At 39.4% G+C, this 26,082-nt stretch overlaps 2 protein-coding genes across 4 annotated transcripts; one reads left to right on the forward strand and one right to left on the reverse strand.

The window, feature by feature from the left end:
* The first annotated feature begins 5,333 nt into the window (after positions 1-5,333).
* Positions 5,334-8,602, forward strand: LOC115673750 (heat stress transcription factor A-6b). Of its 3 annotated transcripts, none has more exons than XM_056314440.1 (4): positions 5,334-5,721; positions 5,952-6,244; positions 7,025-8,102; positions 8,209-8,602. In XM_056314440.1, coding segments are annotated over exons 1-3 (1,056 nt in total). In that variant the 5' UTR covers positions 5,334-5,720; the 3' UTR covers positions 7,787-8,102; positions 8,209-8,602. The 3 variants fall into 3 exon arrangements, with proteins under 3 accessions (XP_056170415.1, XP_030451867.2, XP_056170414.1); XM_030596007.2 differs by having other exon boundaries at positions 5,353-5,721; positions 5,901-6,244; XM_056314439.1 differs by lacking the exon at positions 5,334-5,721 and having other exon boundaries at positions 5,736-6,244; positions 7,025-7,954; positions 8,045-8,102.
* Positions 8,603-9,917: 1,315 nt separating this feature from the next.
* Positions 9,918-17,209, reverse strand: LOC115673599 (lysine-specific demethylase JMJ31). Its single transcript, XM_030595810.2, has 15 exons — positions 17,051-17,209; positions 16,855-16,932; positions 16,440-16,523; positions 16,194-16,346; positions 15,878-15,946; positions 15,657-15,783; positions 15,276-15,348; positions 15,023-15,139; positions 13,603-13,722; positions 13,467-13,485; positions 12,788-12,863; positions 12,358-12,677; positions 11,879-11,994; positions 11,702-11,795; positions 9,918-10,328 (listed from the first exon to the last, which is right to left on the reverse strand). Exons 1-15 carry the CDS (start codon positions 17,147-17,149, stop codon positions 10,257-10,259), a joined length of 1,617 nt encoding a protein of 538 aa, XP_030451670.2. The 5' UTR covers positions 17,150-17,209; the 3' UTR covers positions 9,918-10,256.
* Between the last annotated feature and the right edge of the window lie 8,873 nt (positions 17,210-26,082).

The raw sequence follows: 26,082 nt of genomic DNA on the forward strand, positions 1-26,082 counted from the left end.
GGTGGTAGGGCCCGCGGCTGCCACCACCGATCGATTCTTCTGGCCCGTGGTTGGCATCATAAATGCACCTCTCGCTTTCAAAAACCTAATCTCCAAAAAAAAATAAAATTCTGAACCTACACAATCAATGGCGATGGCTATGATCGTGTTGATGATTTGATCTATATAGACCGAATCTATATAGGATCCTTCTCTTTTCCCATGCGGAGGCGTCACACCCCGTGCCGTTCTCCTATCGATTGCCAAATACTCCTCTTTCCTCTTCTTGTCTTCTTTTTCATTTTGATAGGGAAAAATGACATAAATAGTTCATGAACTTTGATCCAATATAAGATGTCATTTCAGGATTCTTAATTTATTTAATATGATCCGTGAACTATAATAAATGTTCGATCTAGTCTTTATACTACATAACAATGTTCGATGTTATCTTTCCGTTAATTCAAGTTAATAAATCTCTGCCGTGGCTCCCGATCTGTTAAGTTTTAAGGTTGATAACAAAAAAAGTTACACAAGAATTATGCAAGTAAGATATATATCTCAAATTAGAATAAAATAATCCACATTATCAAATTGACAGTGGCAAATAACAATGAATATGTTAACACCCTTTTTTGTCCTTTGCCAAAGTAGATGGAGTAAAAAAAATAAACTTGTTGATTTTATTACTTTTAAGGATCCAATTCGACATATAATAATTAATGTCATTAAATAACGTATGATTTTTCCTTTAAACAAATAGAAGGATTGTGTTGAACATTTATCAATAGTTTAGAAACCACATTGAACAAATTAAAGATTCGGAAACAACATTACACATTGGGCAAAATATGATCATGTAAGTCTCACTAGAGCCTTGGGTTGTTCTCGTAAATATGATCATGCAAGGTTATCGATACTTTATCATATAAGTATTTTGATTTTTTCCACTACTAACAAGTGACATGCCATTCGCAACTCTTTGAAATTTCGAGTTACCCTAATCAACGTATCTTTCCATATTTTAGTTGATTTATCTTGATATTTCGCACAAACATAAACAATTATGAGAAACACACACATCATTGAATTACTTTCTAAAAAATTGCTCGATTTATTGTTAGCGTAGAAAAACCCTCACACATGTCACTTTTGGACGAGCGATATGTGTATTTGTAGCTAGTTTTCTAACCAAATTCTTTCGCAAGTCAGTTGTTTACGTCGAGTAAGCTCAGTGAAACGCCTTACTCTTTTTTCCCTTTATTTTTTTCCTTTTAGTTTGTACATTAAAATATAAATTTTGCATGCCACGTAACAATCCAATGACTGGTTAACACGTGATGTTAATGAAATTCTAGTACGTACTAGAATGATGTAGAAGGATGGCCGTTAATTATATCGAGAATAATATGCACACTCTCCGATCATTAGCTTATGTGTCGCCACCTATGCTTGCATAATTGATTAGTTTATTATGAACCAACTTTGCAATATTATATATTATGTACTGTGTATTGTATATTAAGATTTGATTTGGTAAGTACGAATGTAGGGTGATATGGTCCTAGATTGCATTGCAATTTTCCGACGCAAAGCACAATTAGTTCATGTTCTCACGAACTTGTTCTAATCATGCGAGTCTCGCTTGAAGCTCACGTTGTCCATAATAGTTAATAAATACGAATGTGCAAGGTTATCGGTGCTTTGTCATATAAGTATCTTCCTTTTTCCCACTACTCACAAGTTATATAAACATATCCCTTCGCAGCTCTTTAAAATGTCGAGTTACCCTGATCCATGTATTTTTCCATATTCTAGTTGGTTAATTTAGGTAATAAATCTCGATATTTCGCACAAACATAAAGTATCACATCAATGCATTACTTTCTAGATAATCGCTTGATTTATTGTTAGTGTAGAAAAATAATCACGCATTTACTTTTGGATGAGTGACAGTGTTTGTAGCTAGTTTTCTAACCAAATTCTTTCACGAGTCAGTCGTTTACATTGAGTAGACCCGATGAAACTCCCTACTCTTTTTACCCTTTATTTTTTTTCAATTATCCTTTTAGTCTGTACATTATAAAACAATCCAATGACCGGTAAACACCTAATATCAATGATATTATTCTAGTATGTTCTAGAACGATGTAGAACGATATCGAGAATAGTATGCACGCTCACCGATCATCACCTTACGTGTCGCCACCTGTGCATGCATAATTGATTAATTTATCATGAACCAACTTTCCAATATTATATATCATGTATTATGTATTATATATTAAGATTCAATTTGATATGTACAAATGTAGGGTGATATGGGCCTAGATTGCATTGCAAACTTTTCGGCACGAAGCACAAGGAGAGCCACTTGTCCTGCTCGTGTTAATCACGAAAAATTAGAGTTGCTTGCTACCACTTTATCTTCTTTTGTACCAGATTATAAAAAGATCGGAGAATCACGATATTATTAATCTTTTCAATACACTTTCTAGCAAAATAAATAAAAGAAATCTTTTCGTTGCACCAAAAATCTAATATGGTAAATTACTTAACAGTTTCTTTTTTAATTTTTCAAAATTTTCAGCACTCTATATAAATTTCAATTATCCTAAATATAAGTCCGAATAAAGAAAATTAATCATTTTCAAATCACCATCGTCCCCGTACAGAATATAATCGATGTCTTGGGAAGAGAAACATCTCTTTCGGCTGTAATAAATGTCCAAAGCAATCGCTAATGATGCCCTTTTAAAATATATTATCAATAAAAGCATGTCTTCTTATCCTTTCTTGAAGAGACTGTTCCCGTAAAGTACGATAGAGATTCAAATCATAGGCAAACTATTCTTGCAAATTGGTCGAGGGTTTCTCTACCCACTATCATTATACTTTGATTCGTTATGTTGTCTTCTACGTTTTGTATAATCAACATTGCCTTTGACCATACAGTACCAAGATCATTACGGGTAAGAACCACTTGGTTGGTAAAACAAATTGGGCATAACACGTGGGGACACTACGGGAAAAAGATTATTAGAAAAGGGGAAAAATAATTTAAAGACTTACAAACAATTGAATTTTAAAAGATACCTTGGATCTTGGACAAACCCAAATGCTACCTCAGTGCAGAGTATATACCTAGAGATGATAACACAAATGGTCCTCGAACTTTGACTAAATATATAATGTAATCTTTAAACTTTTAAATTGTTCAATGTGATCCATAAACTTTAGCCTAATATTTAATGTTGTTCTTAAACTTTTAATTGATTTAACGTCGTCCTTGAACTTTTAATATATATTTAATTTAGCCCATGAATTATAGGAAAATGTTCAATATAGTCATTGAACTGAAATTAATGGAAGGATTACATTTAACATTTTCCTATATTTCAGGGACTAAATTGGCGATATTGAATAAATTAAAAGTTCAAGGATCACATTACGTATTGGATTAAAGTTCATGGATCATATTGAATGAATTAAAAGATCGTGGACCACATTGCACATTGGATCAAAGTTCAGAGATTATCTGTGTCGTTTTCCCCATACTATGCATATAAGAGTTGAGTCCAGGCCTCGCCATACTTGAACAGACTTACAATGTGGCCTGTTGTAGCAGAGATCGCGGAGATCCCCCAGCTCAGCCATTTTGGCGAGATAAATGCCTTGGTGCCTTTTCAAGTGACTCATCTCATCATTGGAATTTGCAGATAAATACAAAGCACGCTCAGTGCAATAGGCCTTTTTTTCTTGCCACTGGAGAGGTGGTATCTTCCAAACATTGGACCTTCGCCACAAAGGCTACAAGGCATTGGCTGAGTTTCCTACTCCTTGGGATCCGGGGGTCGGGGTCTCCTCATCGCCGAGGAGACAATTGATGCCTCATGGAGGGGTGCTTCCCTACTTTGGCAAATCACCGCGTCGTTGTGTATTGTCATCATTGCTGTTGTCATCTAATTATTCTTGTGGCTCATAATGTATCGATAATTTTTTTTTCCATTAGTTAATAATTTAGATATTTGGTATTAAATCGACTTTTCATGCTCTTTCAGATGTCAAATTTTCTTCGTACATGCAACTCGTGTGTGCTTTTGCTAGTGTTAATTATATATAACAGAGCAACGTGCGGTTCCTCCAAATATTACGCAAGTCCATATTTTATTTGATTTCGACTAAAATTGCTTGCAAGAAAAAGAGGAAGAAAAATCACACGACCATTAAAATCCACGACGAAAAAAGGATATCCACAAATTCTTTAAATTCTTTTTCCAAATTTTTATAATAAAATCTCCAATTTGCGTTCGCCTTCCTAGAAGCGATCCTATCCGGTCACCGCCCCACGCCTCAAAGTGGGCAGTATTCCTCGACCAATCAGAATCCTCCAAAATCAGCGGCTGGGGCACCAAAACCACCAGTTTTCGTATTTTTCGAGACGCATTTGCCCCCGCACCACTTCTGGCGGATTCCATTTCTACCCCCCCGGATGTTCCAGAACCTTCACTCTTAGACCAACTTGCCTAATGCAGCCATTTCCCGTATTAAAGAAATGCAATCCCACCCCAAAAATATCTAGAACCATCGGACCCAAATACTAATAAAAAATTCATCGATCTATTAAAATTATGGTCGTGCCAACTTGCGCTCGGAAGCAATTATTTATTTATTTATTTATTTATTTCGGATCAGACTCAGAAGCACGTGCTTCCCAATAAAGTAGTTCATTTCATTTTTTAAGTCAGCTCAACAATATCACGAGCACAGTCGGTGTATTTGAATTTGAGTATTTTCGCAATTCTTCAGCAATATAAAAATCAGGATAATACGACCCGTCCGCTCAACCGGATTTCTCTAAGCAAAATCCTCGAATGAATATTTAAAGTACCATGATGATTTTGTGATCGGCGCTAAAAATACAGCCGGATCGATTGGTTAAACGGGTTCGATTGAGTACTTATTTATTTGTCGCATTTGTGTTCATTATTTAATTTGTGCCCGATTTAATTTTTTAATATCGTGAACTAGATTCAGCTTAATGCTCGTCCCTACTAGTGTTGAGCTTTTACCCCAAAGTTCTTGAGAAATGATTGCCAAATACCCTAAATTTTTTCCAATGGCCTTTCAGGCTCCCAAGGGCTTTCAAAATGTCGAACTAAGCTCACTCACAATTTTCTGTTAATAAAATAACGAGCAATATTAATTTTTTTAATCGATCTTAAAGTAATAAATATTACTATTAATAAAAAAAAAGACCCAAATTTGTTCTAAGAAACTTCCTCATTGCATCTTATTTTATTGTGGAATTCGATTAATATCTTCTTCTCCGCCTATTTAAAACCAATCAACCGACTTCGCTCTTCTCTTCTCAACATCTCAAACCCGCTCGAACGCCCCCCCCTTCTTCTTCTTCTTCTTCTTCTTCTTCTTCTCGAAGCAGAGCAACCGCGTGTCCGTACAGTTCGCGAGCCAAAAAATCTCCCGGCGTGTCAAAATCGTCGTCGTCGTCGTCGTCGTCCTTCTTCTTCTTCTTCAATGGTGATTCTTCGATTCTGATCGCTCGTCTCCTCTCTCTCCTCCGGCTGATTCGACGCGAACCGCGGTCGAGTCCTTCGATCGAGTTCGGCTCCGTTCCTCGTCGCCCCTGTTTCGTCGCGAAACCGAGTTTTCCTTCAGCTTCCTTCCCCGTCCCCGCATTGCCAGTGTTGGCCGGAGCCGATTGCCTTCGCACGCAACGCAGTAAGTTTTAGTCGGATGGAATTTCTAATTCGTGTTTTCCGATTTCCTTTCGTGTTCGTCGAGCTAGCTTGGTTCGCGTTTTGCGCGGTAATCAGTGGGCTGGGATAGGAATTCCTGCTCGTTTCCGCTTACCGGAACCTGACTTCCGCTGAATTGCGGGAGATAATATGCGAACGTAGGATTTGTCGATCGCTTGGTAACTCTGATGAAGATGAATCCGCTGTATCCAGTGAAGGAAGAGTTTCCAGGATCGTCGAGCTCGCCAGCCGGAGAGGCGCCGACGGCGATTGGTCCGCCGGAGCCGATGGAAGGCCTGCACGACGTCGGGCCCCCGCCTTTCCTGACGAAGACCTACGACATCGTGGATGATCCGGCGACCGATCACGCCGTCTCTTGGAACGCCGGCGGCGGCGGCGGCGGCAGCTTCGTCGTGTGGGACCCTCACGCCTTCTCTACGCACCTCCTTCCCAGATACTTCAAGCACAACAACTTCTCGAGCTTCGTCAGGCAGCTCAACACTTACGTAAGTATAGGTTCCTCCTCTGAGCATCGTAGAAATGCAATTTTAGTCTGTTGATACTTATCGAGTTCATCTGATAATGGAAGATTGAAAGTATGAATTCTTCTCTCGAAACTGAAATTGTTGATGCGTCCGAGCATTTTTTTTTAGCGAGGATTTGAATTCAATCTCATCTCCGTCGTGCTTCATTCCAATGGTTTCTTGTCTTTTATTTTATTTTATTTGGTCGGTATGGTTTCTTGTCTTTGCTCGGTCGATTCGTGACGGACAAGGAGGTGTGGGTGCATCTGATTTTTTCTCAGGCTGCGGCATGAACTGTGGGTGATTTTGTTATTTTATTTATTTTTTTATTCTCGGTTTTAATGGAGTTCTGACATGGACCGATGTTCTGGAATGTTCTAAATGCTTGGATGGCTGGGAAGAGCCCCACTTCAATTCAAAGGACAGAATAATTTCTTATTGGAACAATACTAAAATGATTATTTCGGGCCGTGCGTTCTTTTTTACCCATTTTCCTCATAATTTTCTGATACCTGTATCTATCTACTATTCCATCCTCCTGTTAAATTGTGACATCCACCTTCTTAGCCATAATAAAACTGAAAATGAAAATGAAATTTCAATCTTTTGTTTGTTTTTTGGTCGGATAAATTTTCAATCTTTAAGTTGCACGAATTTCATTAATTACCTCGAGTTATTAATCATGGTTTTTGATATTTTTGGTGGTTTTTATTCAATAATGATTCGTGAAATAGAGCTAAGCGAGGAACCCAATTTTGGCAGGGCTTCAGGAAGATAGATCCAGATAGGTGGGAGTTCGCCAATGAAGGATTTTTAAGGGGGCAGAAGCATCTGCTCAAGAGCATCAGGAGAAGGAAGGCACCTTCCAGTTTAATTCCTCAGCAGCAAGCTGTGGGTCCTTGCGTCGAAGTGGGATACTTCGGGCCGGACGGGGAAGTCGATCGCCTGAAGCACGACAAGCAGGTCTTAATGCTAGAGCTAGTGAAACTTAGGCAGCAGCAGCAGAACACCAGGGCCTGTCTCCATGCCATGGAGCAGAGGCTTCAGAGGACTGAGATGAAGCAGAAACAGATGATGGCTTTCTTGGCGAGAGCGATGCAAAGCCCAGCGTTTCTGCAGCAACTGTTGCAGCAGAAGGAGAAGAGGAAGGAGCTCGATGAAGCGGTGACCAAGAAAAGGAGGCGGCCGATTGATCGAGGGCCGAGCTGTTCTCAGGCAGCCGAACCTAGACGAGGTCTCGTAGGGACATGTTCTGTTAAGGCCGAGCCGCTCGAGTTTGGAGATTACAGTGTTGAGGTGTCGGAGCTCGAAGCACTAGCACTGGAGATGCAAGGGATAGGAAGGGTGAGGCAAGAGGTGGAGGAAGGACTAGAGGACATAGAGCCGCCGCCCGACGGCGTGGATAAAGATCTTGATGAGGGATTCTGGGAGGAGTTGTTTAGTGAAGGAGGCGAAGATGAAGATGTTGATCTCTTGGCTAACAGACTGGGTTACTTGGGTTCTAGCCCTAAGAAAAGAAGCTGAAGTTTCGGTTCATCAGTTTTCCTGTTCCTCTCTAATTAATTGCGGCTTAACTGTTGATTCTTCCAGGTAGGACTTGTTCTGATAGTGTCTCTTTTGTGCAGTTAGGTTTTTCAGGTATCTGAACCTGATGGATTGGCGGGAACTGATAAATCCTCAAGCAGTGTGCCAGTTCAGTAATAGCTAGTTCCTCCCGGCGTTTCTAACTCTGTAACTAATTGCATAAATTGCTATCATTCGTTTGCTAATTTGATTGCTTAGGTTTGAAAGAAAGATGCTGGCCAGATTCTTCAAGATATGACTCGAATTTGCACCAAAGGTTCTTGTTGATAAAAATGCCTCAAAACCCATTATTTTCTGCATTCTATATGTGAACCAAATCTTCATTTCCTCGTGTAATCAGTTCTGCCCTCCACTTGATGTAGATCTTCAGAAGAAATCACGGTTTAGCTGCGAGATTGAAGAAATGGAATCGCACTGTTGATTTCAAAGCACCACTGATAATTGAGGTCGATGATTTAATTTCACACACTGCTTAGCTAAAATCTTATTCATAAAGGCTGATTTTGGACGAATTACCTGATTAAGTCCTATCATTTACCTGTCTCTGATGAAGCCTTTATGTTGCAAAGTATGGATTCTGTGGTCGTGAGATGGAAGATGATATCTGGTAGTGACAACTCCAGGGTCATTGCATGTGGCTTGTCATGTAAAAGGCAAATCCATGAAATTGCATGCTGCATTTTTTTTTTCTGGCCTTTGACATAAGAATGAACATTGTGACTTTATTGATATGACAGTCCTTCGGACTTTTCCAAACTTAGAGAGGTTTGACAGTGTGCCTAATGTGATGCTGATGTGTAAAAGAAAAACAGAAAAGGCAAGAGAGCAGCAAATTGCCTTTTGAGTTTGAACTAATGCCCCCCTTTTTTGCGAGTGTGTAATCCATAGGAAGCATCACGCCCATGTAATCTTTTACCGTTTTATTGAAATACTACGTATTTTAGCCATCCAACAGATTTTAGTCTGGGCGGTTGTAAGTATTTTGCATTTTACTCCAACGGTGAAAGATTATAAGAACGCAATACCTCCTACGGACAATTACCCCCCTTTTATACTACCTTTCCATCTTTTTCTCAAATTTCGTTGTTCATTCAATTTGATGATTTGCATGTCATTTGTTAAAAATCCGAAATCGCATGTGACTTTATTATAATTGTTTAAAACTTAGCATCGTCTTTTCAAATAACGTTGGTGATATATGACATGGTAAAGATTAATGTGCTGACAATCGTAGTAGGTTTCCTATATGCCTGCTTAGCAAGTAATTAATCTTTTAGAGGCATTCAATATTATAAACTATTTTATTGCAGATAACTGTAAATGTCATGAACTGCCTTTTGTATCAAAGTGTTGAATGTGATGCTAAAAATTAACAGATTTACATGTTTACGAGCGTGGGCTGTGGACCCCTGGCACCACAGGCAGGTCCTTGGATATTTTGTCGAAAATAGTGATTTACGTTCTTCCGAAGAATCATGGTAGTCTTGGTCCTGGACAATTTTGGCCAGAACTCTGAAAAGACTCAAAATTGACCATAAAATTATGTTTTTGATCCCCAATTTGCCTGTCCCGATCCCATTCAAATTGCCATTTAAAATAATATGTGGCAGTCAAAGAGACCAAGGACATTGGATTGTCTCACTGTTTGGCCTTTAGTAAGTTATAATATACTTTTTTTCTAGCAATTAGATGCTCGACAACAACAAAATGACTTGAAAATTGGGTTTGAAACGAGGGCACGTGATCGCTAGGATCTAGATAATTCCATTAGGTTTCGCATTGGAATGGCAAATACTTGTATGGACCTGGGTCCACACGATCGACGGTCATGATATTTTTGGTCGTCCGTTGGCGGGTTTGCAAATAAATATGTCATCGATAGCATCTATAGGAAGCAATAGTATAATCATCTAATAGCTTCATCTATCAAGATTTCCCCATCTCATGGAAGCATTAATGGGAAGCTAGCTGCTCTGCACAATTGCTAAAACCACCCGGGAATAATGACTTCATAGGAAATGGCGGTCTGATGGTGGCCGCAATGTGCTGAACATGAACGGGGAACAAGCTGTAGCGGTCCAAGAAAGCCCTATTCTTACAAAAATAATTGAATGGAATCGTCTCTGTCCTTGGATATCTTGTTGCTAAAACAAAATAAAATAGCGAAAGTCGCAAGTAAAAAATTAAAATTTAAAAGTAGAAATCATTTCAAACAGACATCTCAGTGCGTTACATTGATTCATCAAACCCTTGAGGAACTTGACGCTTCTCAAAGTCGGTGCCTTGGTGGTGAATTGCATCTATCCTTCCATAGCTCTGCTGGGGCGTCATGCTAAAAGGTTTCAATTTTCATGGTCAAGATGTATGCCGAGAGCAAATTTCTTTGACAAAGCTTCTATCCCTGAAAGTTTCACCGGGCACACAATTTTGGTCCATCCTCGATGCTCACCCCCAAATATTTGTCTAAAACATTCCTGAATGCCTGCAATTGCATCAAGAGGCAAAGGACATAGTGAGGCACGGCGAGAGTAACTCATATTTATTTGCCACATAAAACCACAAAAAAATGGATGTTCTCACCAGAATGAATTGAGTTCATAGATATTCAGAGTCCATTAAGGCAGGAAACAGGTCATAGAGTGGTCATTGGAACCGATTTTTTTTTTCTCACGAAAGAAACAATAGAGGTTATCTAAGTAGGATCTTAATAAAGATCAACAGCTACAGATCAAGGACTACCATTGATTTTTTTGCCTAAGTACTGAAAATCAAACGATGAAATCAAAACAAAGAGAATCGCTAGTTTAAGGGAAGATAATAAGCATCTCAACTAATCTGAACAAAGGCAATTGTTTATAAATTACTCATTGCAAGAGATATTTAATCAGAAGTATTCAAACCAACCTATCAACAGAACCATATGGCGGAGCCCACATGGGAGTTTTCTTCTCCCTTTTATTTCGGGCCGATTAATCAAAGTGATGGAAGCCGATGGCTAGCCATTGGACTACATCTATCTATCCTACACAAGCTCATTTAGGGTGAGCGTCATGATTTTGTCAAAAAACTGATAAAACAATTTTTATTGAATCCATGTTTTCAAGCCGGTATCTCCATCCATTCCCCATGTTTCCATCCCCAGGAAGCTTCAATATGTATTTGGTAGCCTCTAGTTAAAGCAGCAAGAGAGGACATTTTAGAGAGAGAATCTTTTGTGCACTTGCCTGTCCATGCACCATCTTAAACGCATAAATCCACTGCACCGTTCTCTCTATCTATGGGGTCCAGCATCAGAGTGCAGGATAAACCTTCGCAATCTGCTTGACATTAGTTGACTACAAAAAATTAATTGGTCTATTTTCAACAAACAGATAAGAACCCCACTCAATCTCCCCTTCCATGGATCACTTCGAGCAAAAGTAATCTCAGACACCTTAGCAACATGATTTGGATTTATAAATATAACCTAAAAATCAGAAGAAAAGAATAGTGGATTCTCCGCATTTTCTTCAAGACTTGCATGTGTGACATCAAACACAACATGCCTTGAACTGAATATAAAGATAAATGATGGCAGAGAATGACAATACAGCAAGATATTTCACGTGAGGGCCTTCATAGCATGTGACAAGGCTGAACTAATTGTCGAGATAAAAGAAGGCGCTGGTGAGGAGGATGAGACAGAAAATCTTCTCTCAACCACACAAACACGGGAACAACACAAAATATCTGGGTGACACATGCATCATAAATCATCCCCATACTTGAGCAGGGAGATGACCATACTCACTTTATGGCAAAATAAGTTACCCATTGAAAATACAAATATTAAGTTCAATAGCGTCCTAGCAGTACCTGCATGGCAAAAGACTCTTTCCCAAGTAAAATTGCATCCATTGCAGCAAATTGATCATCAAGTGCACCATATATGATCTGGTAGAATTTACTCCTGGAACCAGGAAAAAGAAAATATGATGTAGCAAAAAGAAATGAACTTCGCAATATGTTAATGTCTCTGATGAAGCAATCTACCTATCTTCCTCAGAGCTCTCTGCATCAATCTCATCAAATTTTCTTGTTAGGGCCTCTGCACCCACTGGTGAGAGTAAGTGCAGCATAAGCGCCTCTAAAGTCCTTGGGAATTTTTCCTGAAGAGAATAATTGAATGACTAAGCAAAACTGCTGAATGACTCTGAAATAATTTCTTTTCAGAAAGTTCATGGTCAAACATCCTAACGGACATGAGCTGAAGTCACAAAACCATAAAAGGGAGAATTGCTGACAGGGAAGTTGGTAGTTATTCATTCAGAATGATAACACAACAAGGCTCCCTTTTCTCAATAGAAACTTCATGGGAAACTTATAGAATGTTTAGCAAATAAAATGCTTCAAGTAAAATTTAATCATCCATTGAAGAATGAAGAGTATAAAGTAACATGAATGATAGGAAATTCAGTTTGCCATAAGCAGTGTTTTAGCAACAAACATTGACCCAACCTTGGAGTACTCACCGCCATATAAAGAAGCATAGTCCGAAGAGTACGTGGTTCAATGTTCCACAGAATATTGGCAACAGGATCATCTTCCAAGTGAAAAATTATACGATTCTTAGGTGCACCTTCAGCACAGGCAGTGGAGCCATTTCCCCATGAGGGCCGTTGCACCTGACTTGGATCGGGTATATTTACACGGTCATGCACTAGAGAAACCAGAGCATGAAGAGCCTGCAGTGCCGAAGGTTTCATATGACATATTGCGCTTTCTAGCTTGACTTCTTTTCCTTTTATATCACCATCCATGAAAACTTTGTCCATATTATGGATATCCCCATCTGGTAGCAGTATTGCAGAGGACATTCTAAGAAATTGTAGTAGGCATCTTGATGCACTATAGATTCCACATACTATAAGTAGATAGCCTCATCTATGATTCTAATAATACCTGCATCCCCATTAAGGGTTTCATCACTTTCATGTACCTTGCATTCCGCAGAAGCAGGCTTTGGCAACATCAGATCCTGTCCTAAAGCCACATATAGAGACACAACACATCACTGACTCAAACCTCTCATGGAAATTGTGAGAGAAAGCAAAAGAACATTTCCACTTTGCAATATATTTAACAAACTCGAAAACAAGTGGTTCTTGCTAAAATTTAGTTCCACAAGACCCTTCATGTAATCTAGGATAAAAACACCTACAATGTGTCCTGTGATAAAATTTATACATATATGAATGACCAGACTTGAGACCAGTTATGTGTTTTGTCTTGCTAGTGGAATGGGGTGGCCGACCCTAGTGTGATAGTAAAGCTAGTTGCTTAGAAAAAATTTCATAGAGCAGCATAATATGATAATAAATGACCCTCAAATTTCATAGACAACACTCAAGTGTTTTTAAAAAATTGGGTGAAGTAGCAGAGCAGGAGATGGACTTTACCATAATATAATAACAAGAACGAAAACAAGAAATAACGGAAAGGATTTTATTAAACCAAGCTGAATAAATTTTCAAATGGAATATAAAAATTAGATCCTTCCTCAGCAGGTAATCAAAAGCAGTGTAAAACTACATATATCAGACTGGAGTCGGGTGAGCAACAAAGCACACAGGATACGCACCATTTCTTTATCCGTCAATCTGAAAGTCACAAAATATGTTGGAAAGCATGTCAGACGGCAAATTAAACAGAATAAAATGTATCTTAACAGTTAAAAAAGCACTACTGATATGTAAGACTGAAATAAAAGCATACACCTTCTTAGTATTCTGCGCAAATAATATGCATCCATGTGCTCTGACATACTACGCATTAAGTTGGACTGCCACCAAAAATTTACAGCAATGCTCAGATTGTCACTATTGACCTGGTGGAACCTGAAGCAAACAAAGGACAATAACTAACTGGACAACTACCAATAGCACGGAAAAGCATAAATAGTTGTGGTTGATAAAAAGCACAAAGCACATGTCTCCTAAGTGATGAATTGTCATTTTCTTAAGAGGTATTCTAATACAAGAGATGGACCTCTGCTTTTCACAACAGACAAACGTAAGAAGACGGCTAAATGAAATCCCGACCAATGGAAGAGAGAAACAAGAATGTAGGAAATATTTCACTAATTGGAAAACCTATCACCCTTTTTTCTCTTCTTTGTCTCACATGAACTGCAGATAGAATAGCTCAGAACTGCATATGAAACGAAATGCCCCTTAATGTAATTAATTGTATAGCCAACATACCCCTAAATTAGGTTATGGAAGCTATTAACCTTCAAAGGGAGAGATGGAGTGTTTGAAGTATAATGGAGATTTAAATTGAAATTTCAAACTTTTTTTATTAATATTAAGAAAGCATTTCATAAAATCAAGGAAATATCATCTTCTTCGTAAAAGAAAAGGCATTGTTGATAACTTGATACTGAACTATTTATTCACAAAACTTCTGAAGTGTTGGATGAGATGTTTGTGAGAGGGGAGGACAGAGAATCGAAAAAGAGAAGAATAATCACAATAGGCTTGTGATATGTTGAGTGCGAAAAGGGGAGGGAAAGCAGGACAGCAGTCATAGGAAGCAAATTGTATCACATCAGAATAAGAAAATTGGACCGGAAGAGAAACAACGGGGACAGTGGGCAATGCAGTGGTGACGGTAATGCTTAAGAATCTACGTATGATGTGGGCCAACATATCTAAAATTCATTTGAGGAAATCTTTGGAGAGAAAAATTCAGCTAATCCAGGCTGAAAGGAATAGAAATTCCATGGCTTTTTTCCAGCCAAAAGACCAAATGAACATTTGGGATTGGACCTGGAATGAAACAGCTAATCCACAGACTGATAAACAATCCATGGACCCAAACATGTTGTAAGTGCCATAGACTTATTACATCCAGGCAGAGAAAGAGAGAGAGGATGTGATGATGTTTGAATGGGCTCAAATATATACTTCAGATCTTGAGATTTCCATCCACAGTTGATTTAAATTTGTGCGCGCTACAGGCGAAACTAGTTATAGTACTATAATCAAGTGAGATTCAGTAACAATATTAATGGACCAAAAGAAGGGATTGGCTGCATACATGCGGATAAATTAAACTAAAAAGATCAGGTAAATTCAGGGAGACCAATATCAAACAGAAGGACATAACTAGATGCTCCAAGGTCAAAATCTTTACCAGCCTTCTGGAATGAAAAGTGCATCACCCGCTTTTAGAATGACCTTCTGCGAGTGATCCATCAGGTGCTCTGCTCTTGGATGTAATGAAAGATCTGGCTTTCCTAAAGTTAGAGAGCTACAATGAAGATAACATCAACATCGAAACACAAAACCGCTCAAATGACAGCAAAAATAATTTTGACCAGTTAGAGTGACAATAAATGTCCAATCCCGATTACAAATGCTTATTACTGATCCAACATGATACATACCTGTGGTTTGAGGCCTCTCCGTACAAAGGCATGGGGTATAACAAGGAACTTGCAGAAGGGGGCCAGAGAACAACTGAAAACCATGTAGCTTTTGTTAGCACAGAACAGAAATATGGACTTTAACGCATGATCTGATGTCAATGAACAAAGATATAAAAGAAGCATTGGCATTAAGAGGAAGGAGTGAGTAGAAAAAACAAGCGAACGCAATTTCCAAAAAAGAAATTGCATTAAAAACAGATAAACGAGATTATTCTAAAAACCAGTCCTATGCATCAATATTTTCTGCATCCCATGAGTCTAATGTTTGATTACTCGTTCACAGTGCCACAATCTCAGTAGAACCGATAGGTTTACACACAGGAGAAAACAGCATCTAACCTTCTTTGGTGCCATTGACTATGCATAGAAGATTATGATGTGGATCATAGTGAGTACTTGATCTAGCTTCAGCAATATTCATCCATAGATTGACGGATGCCAGTAAACTTTCGTCCAAAAAGGCAGGCTGTACTAAGAAACCAATATCATGCCAAGGACTATGAGTATTTCACAAAGAAGTTGCAGAAAGCATATGACCAACGAGAAGAATACACACTAACCGTTTGAATGTCTTCCAACAGAACTCCCAATTGAGCCCGGCCTTTGTTCTCAACGTTCATGATCGGTACCTATTTGTGTATATGTTTGATTCGGATTACATGCCAAAATATTTGATATCTGCTATAACTTTCAAAGCTTAGGAGATAAAGTCGACCATTGTATCACCGAAAATAAATCAAAAAGCTCCTAAACTCAACTATAACAGAATATCAATTCAAATATCATCTCTTAAGCAAGGCAGAGAGACGATATTTCACCACAAGAAAATATCATTAAAAAAAAGGAGAAGAAGCTGTAAGCTCACAAAGCTGCAACCTGTGCTAGATAGATTTGTTTAGGAGCTACATGGTCTTGCTCGGACCCTTCTGAGTTCCTTTCTCCGGATTCCATGCACTGGGATTGATCATCTTCTTTCTTTTCCATGTGTTGCTTACAAAATCCAATGAAGGACGAAAAGGGTAAAGGAACCTACAGTACCAGGAAATCACTCCGAATTATTTCATTAATCAAAGCCAAGCTGCATGTCCTATCGAGTTCTTCATAGAGAATTGAAGGACTTGCCCTCTCGTGGCTCCTTAGATCACCATAGAAAAACGGCGCAGATCTCGACAGCATAGCCTCCACGGTACAAGGCCCAGCTCTTTCCTACAGCAACATTTGATGACAAAGTCCAAAAATCATGAGTCCTGGCAGCCAGGGAATTCCTACACGGGCCTAAAAGCATGAAACACCGTTCCTCTCTAAGCAGCAACAAGCGTAAGAGCAATACTCGAAGTAGCCACACGCAGACAAGAAGCCAAAACCACAATTCCCACGACATCGAGACCACATTCGCTAGGACACAACCTCCTCCTCGCGCGACAGAAACGTCGCCGGAAACCGATTCAGCTCCGGCGAACGCGAAACGAATCTTCACCGGCCACGCTTCAAAACCTCGACGATTCCCGAACCGACAGAGAGAGCGAGGAAGGCGAACCTGCAAATAATCGAGGCCTCCGTCGCGAGGGTTCCACTTCCGCAGAGCCTCCCAGCCCTTGGCGCATCCGGCGAACACCTTTCGTTACGCAAAAGGAACGGGGAACGGAGAAACGGCCGACGATCAGTGCGAGTTTCGAGGGGCAACGCTTAAAAGAGAGAGGATGTCGGAGCAGGAGGAGGAGAGGTGAATTTACAGCGGGAACGTTGCTCGGCTCGATTTGGGAGGCGAAGCCCGTCGCCGAAGGAAGCTCGTCGAAGGTTCGGATTTGCAGAGACTCCGCTTCCTTCGCCATCTCCACTTTTTCTCGTTCGAGGCTTGCCGGAAGAGAGAGACCTCCGCGCGCCCGCGCGCGAGCCGGTCGAGTTTATGTCAACGGAATGGAAGCGAGCCGCGAGTGTGTTTGGGTGCGAAACGGTTTAATGGTTTGGTCTTGGTGGTGCACTGCACTTTATTCGACCGGCGTAATTGTTACGAAAACGAGCGTATTAATAAGCTCGGGTCCATCGAGGCCGGGTCTGGAGCCCAAATGCCGATGCCCCGACCCCGGCGCCCTAAGCGAGATCCGTCGAGGTCTGGGGCTCGAGATTTTAGTATCTGTGCTCGATTCTTCGGCTGTACATACATAAGTTACTATCGGTCAAATAGTATACTTCCATTTTGTTCAAAGCGGAATTCGGTTTTTATCTTCTTCTTTTTTCGGGATTTTGTTTTTTTCTTTCCGAAGATTCGGGAAAAAAAACAAAAAAACAAAATCCCGCATCTTCGATTTTGTGCGTATTTCTCCGTTTATTACGGCTGAAGCAGGGTGCAACTGGCGGGCCTTTTAGAGAAAGCCCGGACAAGGCCCGAGAAAGGTTCCAAGGGTGTCCACTTTGTCATCGGAATGCTTTTTGGTCGAAGCGAAAATAAGCTCGCATCGAAATGAGCAGAAATTAGTGCCCCTTTTTCGTTTCCTCTTTTTGCTTTTGCTGTTACGAAAATTGAGAGAAAGATCACCAAAAAAATTGAAAATCCAAATAGGAAGAGAGAGGGAGAACTGATGACAGAAGCGAGAGAGAGAGAGCGAGATCGGGATTGAGCCAACCCTGATCTACTGGTGGCTTGGTGGCTTTGGCCTTGTGCAGTCACCACCGTTTGCGACCCTATCACCGTCGTCGTGAAAATTTTGATTTTTCACGTGATTTCAACCAAGTCGCCTTCCATGTTCACTAATTGCTACCGTCAATACATCCAATTGCTTCATTGAGCTGAATAACATGAGCTTGTAATTAACTAAGACATTAAAGTGATTAAATGTTATTGATTGATTGGACCAGTGGAATGCCAAGACCCTTTAGTCCGTAATCACCTTGTGTGGCCCTTTACAACGGTTAAAAGGGATCCCCAATCACCACGATTGGGCTGGCAATGTTTAAAAGAAAGTACACCAATTGCTTCCTTGCGTGCTTTGGAGAGCCTCCAAGTTACCTCAATGAATTTCTTTCATCCACCAACAAAATCATCGTAATTCTAGTTCGCCATATTGGGTATCCTCGTTCAATTATGAAGTGACAGTCCCCACGAAGCTCATCCAAATGAAAGTGGACAAAGAACAAGAGTTTGAAACTTTGTGAATATATAATCCTTCTTTAAAATGGCATTGTCTAACATGGTCGGACGGCCATTCACCTCGAGAGGCTCAAAAAGTAAATGAACGGAATTGGACCAAGGCCCAGCCTGGCCGAGCCCAATAAATATAATGCACTTCCTACGTTTGGGCGAGTTTGGTTTTCGTCCAACCCATTCAATGATCACCTCCAATTCCAACAATAGTAATTTTTTTTTCACAGTCCTACTTTCAAGTGCCGAAAACAAAATTTTCTAAAAAATAAAGATGGGTTTAAGAACAATTTCGCTAGAGTCTATTGGGCCTAGAGGAGCTGATGAACAACGGTACGAAGTGTCTTTCTTCACTGTATAGGCGATATGAAGATCAGAGAAAGATGCTTTCTAAGAATAGAAACTTCTTTTAAATGCTGTATCGAAATGAAAAAACAGAAGGGTTATCTCTTACTTCCAACAGGGTTACTTGTGTTAACAATTTCTTGCAGAAATTTCAGCCAGCAACGACAGGACGTTAACAGAACAAAAGAACAGAAAGGATAAGACATTAACCTTTCGGACCATGGGTTCATACGAAACAAGGTTACTTGTTTGGATCGACATTTGACCATGACTTGGTTTGAAACTCGTGAGTTTCCATCGACACCAAGTCAATCATCTGAAATGCCGAATCAACATTTGACCGGGATTTGGTTTGAGACTCGAGAGATTCATCTACGCCAAGTCAAATCATCTAATCCAATTGGCTCACCTCAATTAAATTATGAACGAGCTCGAACTCTTCCATTATGCAAGTTCGTGGTTTGTACTTAGCTTGACCTTTCTTTTTCGCAACAAAAAAAAAATACCAAAAGCAGGTGAGCATTACTACACTTTTCATGGTCAAACGGCGCGGGATTGGCAAAAGCATGAAAAGTAAGAGATTGCGGTCGGAAAGCAAAGTAATGCACGTATTCCCCGAGCAGTCATGTGGGGGAATTTTGGTTCTGGATTAAGCCTACTAAGTTTTGCAAATCGGGAAGGACCATTGCGTTACATTAGATGTTGGGTTTTGGCCATTGATTATTTCCCGTAGATGATGTTAAACTCGGGTTAAAATGAGAGTGCCCATCTCCAATCTTTTTAACACGTCCTAATTTGTGTCATATATATGCATATTTGCTCGACTTTAGGTCGTCACGATCTTGGGCGCAACTTTAGCACAATTGAAGGATTCGGTATCAACATGGATCGACTTCATTAATTTCGAGTTGGGATAGAGTACATTAATTTTACATTATGGGGCGTCGAATCACCTTATGTGCGTACACATTACTTAAATTGTTGCATATTTGATCACGATGTGGATCGATGTGAATCCGAATTCCTAAATTCAATATCGAAATCAGGTCGATGTTGTCTTGGCATGCCACATCATGTCGAGAATGTCAATAACACGATGCATCTCTAGACAGTTAGATACAGAATAAAAAAAGAAGAAGAAGATGGAGCAGTTGAGCTCGCTCGTTTGTGAGGTTGATTAAAAGGGTCAACGCATAAGCATCATCGTAGCAAATTAGCACACGAGGTGCATATCCAACGACGCATTCAACGGGACCCGAGTGACGGGGACGGGGCATAGGGACATGCCCTTTTTTTCTCCCACGCCGCAGTACTTCACGGCTAGCTCTAAACCGCCTCACCATGCTTCGAAATATCGTAATTTGAGAAATTGACATCTCCGCGGTCACCAAATGTAGTACGATGTGTGCATTAAGGTGTGGTTCGTACTCCCCATCGATAGGAAGATAGGAGGGTCCACCGGGCGATCATATGATTTTTATAGTTTAGGTTCATATTTTATTGGTAGTTTATGCTTGGGCCTATAAACAAATGCCGTCTATGCATAACCTCTTTTTCTTGTAATTGAGAGTTACAATAGAGAGGTGGGGGTGCTAATTATAGTAAAATCCTCTGTTGAATTTAGTCATAGTTTAAGGGCGAATCAGGATAAAACTGCGTGTCTTGATTCTCTTTCTTACATTTGCTCTCTATCTCGTTATGTTTGTACGCCTAATTTTAACGATATGGCAACACGAATTCCTGCACCTAAAACACTGGAGTTTCCTTCGGCGTACCCCAACGCTACGTAGAGATTTGGATCAGATCGGTGAAAAGTAGCTAAAGAGCTAACGGTTGGTCAAATGGTTTCGTCCGCGAGGGAGACTCCTCAACGATGTAGATCCTCAATGATGTTTCCGAGATAGATGAAGTGGGGACGGGGGGTGTATAATTTTCTTTTCCTGATTTGGATTCACTTCATTTAAAATGAATTCGACTAATTACATCCAAATCGCTCAAGATCACATTCCGCATAAGAAATGACGATGTCCCTCTCTAATAGCTCACGCCCTTTCGACATAAAAATACATAAATAGCACGCGCCTTACGTGAGAAAAAGTTAATTCGATGAATTTAGATAAACAAGCTTAAGTTTTTTTGTGAAATAAGAAGGATTCGACGTACCAAAGATTAGAAATATCTAATTTCTAATTCGGTGTTAAGAAATTAAGGAAACATGATTTAATGTGCTAGAGGTTTAACTTTCTTTTGAATACAAGTTTATCCCTCTCTTAAAATATCGTGCATTTGCTATTCACTGAACAACAAATTGGGTATTTATGATAGCAAAGTATCTCGCGTCGCTTATATGCGTGATGCATATCCTCCTCATATACAGGTGATCTCGCTATAGCATGAGCTCGATTTATGAATTCAAGTTTTTAGATTAGACTTTTTAATACACGGGATTTATCAAAAAAGGGCATTGGGTAAATTAGCTTCGCATTGCAATGGAAAAAACAACTTTAATTGACGTCACAGCCATACATGTGTCCTCATCTTATTAATTAGCAGAAAAATTGACCGTAGATTTGGAAATACGGCACGTGGTCTATGAGCCTAGTCCGAGTCCATACCAATTCGCAATAAAATAAAATAAAATCGATATTAATTTTGCGATTTGTGCGTAGTTAGTGCGTACTCGATCTAGATTTACGACGACTTAAATGGAAACTCCCCCGGTGGACTGGGCTTGCACGTTCACACGTGCTGGAGCCCCTTGCTTTGACAGCTTCATGAGCCTTCACGTTCAAGCCCGAGTCTCGTCCTTACCTAACTCATTCTCTAAAGTCAATTAGCGTATCATGATTCGCTAATTGGATTCGTGAATTACAAAAGCGTGTACAGCTTTGGTTCGAGGCGGCTCGCGATCGTCCGACCCACATCTCGCGTGTCGCATCATGTGAGAGGTACGCGTTTTGCTTTTGGGATGACGACCGGGACGAGTTTGGGACTACCAATCCTGTCCCCGAAACCTAAGAACTCGTCTCAAACCCGAGTCGGATTTTAAGGAGGAGTTCCAAACCTTCTTCACTTTAGTATACGGGATTTGGAATTTTCCTTTCAATTCAAATAAGTATATACACTATCTTAAAAGAATATTTTATATAATTACCAAAATAGTAAGTGCACTTTGAGTGAATAGTACACGCATAATAACTTCATGTGTATAATTTTTCGATTTGATGTCAATGTCAACATCACTGTGTTTATTGCAACATTTATTGTTAGGGCTAACTAATGGAAGGACAACACGAACATCGAATTAAAAGATTACAAATCTAATCAGAGAAATCAAGCATTCATAAATGGTACTGTACGTTATAAAAGAGTTTGTGAATCTAATTGAATCGATCCAAAGGTCGGGGGGGTCATCTACACGCAACGATAAGAAGAAAAGTTTGTCCAAAAGTGCGCGCAGGCCTAAGATTTTGACTCGAGATCATGCACATGGATGGCTTTGACTTGATCGGGATTTAACTTAATTTTCCATTTCATGTCATGCTCTTGAAGTTGTCTAATTATTAGGCATCGTGTCGGAATCCCTGTACACCTAACTTACTCTCCCATTCCCAAGTGTCATCAGATGATTTTTACGTTGACATTGGCCTGATGCTTCGCAGCTAATTTTCAGTAATGCCCTTTTCTACTTTACCATCGGATTGGACTAAAAGCAAAAATAAAAAAAAGAAACTTTACCATCCGTGGTTGGTATATGGATAAAATACGAATGCACATGTACACAAAAAAAAATCGGGAAAATTATAAAAAAAAAAGTTATAAATCTATTGCATTGATATCAATTCAATCCTAAACCTTTTAATTGGACCAACTTAGTATTGAACATTTTCACATTGATATCAATACAGTCTATCCGATCAATTTAGGTCGGAAATTGTTAACGTGGACGCCGCCCTTCTTACATGGCATTGACGGTGCTAATGTAGATATTTTTTAAAAAAAATTAAATACTTTATTTCGAATTTTTTAATTAAAAAGTTCTTTTTTTTTCATTTCCTTTATATATTCTCTATTCCTTTTTTCTTTTTTCCATATTACCCTCCATCTGCCACTAGCCGGTAGAGGTTGCCAGCCATCGGTGAGGGTGAGGGCCGTGACACCCTTGGCAGCCGACGACTGGAGGAGGGTAATAAGGCAAAAAGAAAGAAAGAAAGAGAAAAGGAAAGAAAAAATAATGAAAATTTTAACAAAGTATTTATCTTTTTTTAAAAAAATATCCACAACAGCGTCGGTCGTGCCACGTAAGATGATCGATATCTACGTCAGCAATTTCTGATCTAAATTGACCAGATGAATTGAATTGGTAAAAATGTAGAAAGATTTAGGACTAAATTAGTTAAAATTAATAAAATGTTTATGACCAAATTGCTACCAATGCAATAGGTTTAAGATTTTTTTGATACTTTTCCAATAAAATGCGACACCTAGTAAATAATAAACATTCAAATTAGTTTGAAATCACGTCAAATAATCACGTGTTACTAAATAATGGACAGAAAAAAAATAATTTCAAAAGGTCAATAGAACTTTCCTCTCATCTAATCGTCCTTGGAATTCCTTAGAAATTATGATTTCAAATAAAATATTCTGCCCACAATTTGAATAGTTGACAATTGCACTTTTTTTGGATTCGGTTTTCATCTTTTTCGTGCTTTATGGGCTAATTATAAGAATAAAAAGAAGAGAACGGAGCGAACAGTAGCGTGTTTTTATGAGGAACTAGTTTCGATTTCCACCCAATGAGCAAAAGAAATCTTTGAAAGTAATCGCGTATAAAGAGAGATCTTTGAAAGTTTCGATTTCCACCCATTCTTTTCCTTTTATGACGTGGCGGTCCGCTTCAAATTAGCAAAATTATATATTTATAGATTCCTCTCCTTCTTGTTTTAATTATGGAAAACGGATGCCCATCGTGATTTTGATGATGAGATAGGAGTGTCGAAAACCAAATCGAAAATTGGAACCGAACCGAATCCGAATTTCATGCATTTGCGGTTCGGATAATGAAAAAATAGTCGTTCTTTTTTCCAATTTGGTCTGAAATTTTCAATAAAAACTAAACGCTCTTTTTCACTCCCTCTCAAAATCGTCACGAGAAATCCTAATATCCAATTTTTTCGTCCGAATTGTACGGTTCGGTTCGTATTTTGGTTCGGTCCGAGGTTCAGTTTCATTCAAGCGTGCAACTGAACAGTTCGGTTCGGAATTTTTCAAAAGATCAAAATCGAAGCGAACCGTTGGCACCGTCCATTGGGATGGGATGACTAGAAGCTCCTAATTTCCCCCCTTTTTTTTTCTTTTTTATATTCATATATTTCCCTTTTTAGTCGGGGGAGTATTCAGTTTATGCTCACCACGTTTCGTTAATCATTGTTAAAGCGCACCATCATGGCACCACAGTTCTCAGCCAGACCTAACTACCCTAAATTGGCGGGAAAATTGGAACCCCTTTAGACAGGGAGAGAGAGAGAGAGGGTTTCCCGCTGAATTAAAGACCAAAGCAGGGGCGGCTCGTGACATGCGGCCAAGCGAAAGGGTGGAAAGTTCTCCTCCCACATCAATTTAATAATTGAGGTTTAGCATCGAGTTTGACATTTATAAATGGACGAGAGTTGGGCGACCAGTTACGAGACGGGGACAATTTTGCAGGTAAAAAGCAATTGCTCTTCTTTTTTTTTTTGTCATTATTATTACATACGTGAAATTTTGAGCTTGTTTCCCAATTTTAATAGGGCTAATTCCCTCGAAAAACCCTAAACTCTAGGTTCGATCTCGATTTTGTCCCGAACATTTTTTGTCTGAAAAGAATACCCGATTTCCCCTCTAATCCCGAATCTGCCCGCGCGTCTGAAAATGGCCAACGGTTTCTTCGAAATTATCAATATCGGGAGGCTGGTGTTGGGTTCCTACGAAGGTTATGTCGATAATGGATAGGCGTGTTTTGATAACGAAACCTTGATTGGCCTCGATATTGATAGTCTTGAAGGAACTAGTGACAAATTTTGGATGCATAAACAACTTTGGGATAATAGTGAAAATTGGGGATCTTTTTTCAGACAAAAAGGTTCCGGCAGAATTACAATGGGACCTAAAATTGAGGTTTTTTTTAAGGGAATTAGGTTGAGAAACATGTCTTGATGTGTTCGTTTAACTTGGCGATTATGCGGCTAGTTGGAATTTAACAGATTTTGTATTTGGATTTTAACGTCTCCCTCTCGGAGTAACTTCCATGACCATGTGTTGTCGCTTTGTTGGTGGAGTCATGCTCAACGCATGCGGATAAGACTGTTTTTGTATACATATTTTTGAATATCAAGAGCCGGAAAGTTCTTTTATCCCGTGTTATGAAAACTTTGGTCAAATACATGACTATGAAGAGAAGAAGTAAGTACTAGGATTGTCCAAATACTCTCTCGGAGCGATAAGCTCAGACGAACGTCCCTTCATCTATTCATGTGATTGTTCACAAATATATTAAAGGTGCCCGTTACATACTAGATATACTCATGAATAATGGGTATAGAACTTCTTGCGATTCTTCGCTTGAGATCAACGATAATGACATTGTAAATTCTCGGATAAGTGGATAATCACGTCTTGAGATTTTGGACGATGTTCGGCTGAGGACTTCAGATTTTATTTTGGTCAATCGAAAGCATGAGTTTTGAAGAAGCCACGATCAGGCTTTGAGCTCATCATCGCCGGAGTCCAGGCGCAAGAAAACAACACGCGATGACTAATCAAATATATATAGTTTATATACTCACCAACTATACTGAATTTAAAATCAGGTCGAAGCCGGTCCGTGCTTTTTTAAAGTAAATCATTGTTCGCGAATGTTGAAAAAGCATGTCCGAAGGATTTTAGAGATGCAATAGTCCCTCATTTTTCACTTTTAGGGAAGCCACGTGGCTTTACTTTGTCGCCAAGTAAGTAAAAACAAAAGCATCAGCACTCACTGAATGCACGCTCCAAGTAGCACGTCACGAGAAAAGTAAAGCAAAGTGAAAAACCACAATAAATGAAAGACCCTTAAAGCAAAGGACTCATCTAACAGGCATCCCCGGCACATTTTCGATGGCACAAATGCAAGCGAGATCAAGAGAATTCGCTTCAAATTGTATTGATATGCCTATATTTTTCGGGTATTTAATGTCGTGCGTACCAATGTTGCAAAACGAAAGGTCCGCTTTTCCGAAGACAATCCGAAGAAATTTTGGC

Source organism: Syzygium oleosum, unplaced genomic scaffold, assembly GCF_021117445.2.
Source record: "Syzygium oleosum isolate NSW1041296 unplaced genomic scaffold, Sole_v2.1 Sole_v2.09, whole genome shotgun sequence".
Lineage (NCBI taxonomy): Eukaryota > Viridiplantae > Streptophyta > Magnoliopsida > Myrtales > Myrtaceae > Syzygium > Syzygium oleosum.

Coding starts and splice junctions, on each gene's coding strand:
- LOC115673750 (XM_030596007.2), top strand. CDS start 5,927: ATGAAGATGAATCCGCTGTATCCAGTGAAGGAAGAGTTTCCAGGATCG. Junction 6,245..7,024: donor TCAGGCAGCTCAACACTTAC/GTAAGTATAGGT, acceptor CAATTTTGGCAG/GGCTTCAGGAAGATAGATCC.
- LOC115673599 (XM_030595810.2), bottom strand. CDS start 17,149: ATGGCGAAGGAAGCGGAGTCTCTGCAAATCCGAACCTTCGACGAGCTT. Junction 16,524..16,854: donor GAGGCCTCGATTATTTGCAG/GTTCGCCTTCCT, acceptor ATGTTGCTGTAG/GAAAGAGCTGGGCCTTGTAC. Junction 15,947..16,193: donor AACAAATCTATCTAGCACAG/GTTGCAGCTTTG, acceptor ATACACAAATAG/GTACCGATCATGAACGTTGA.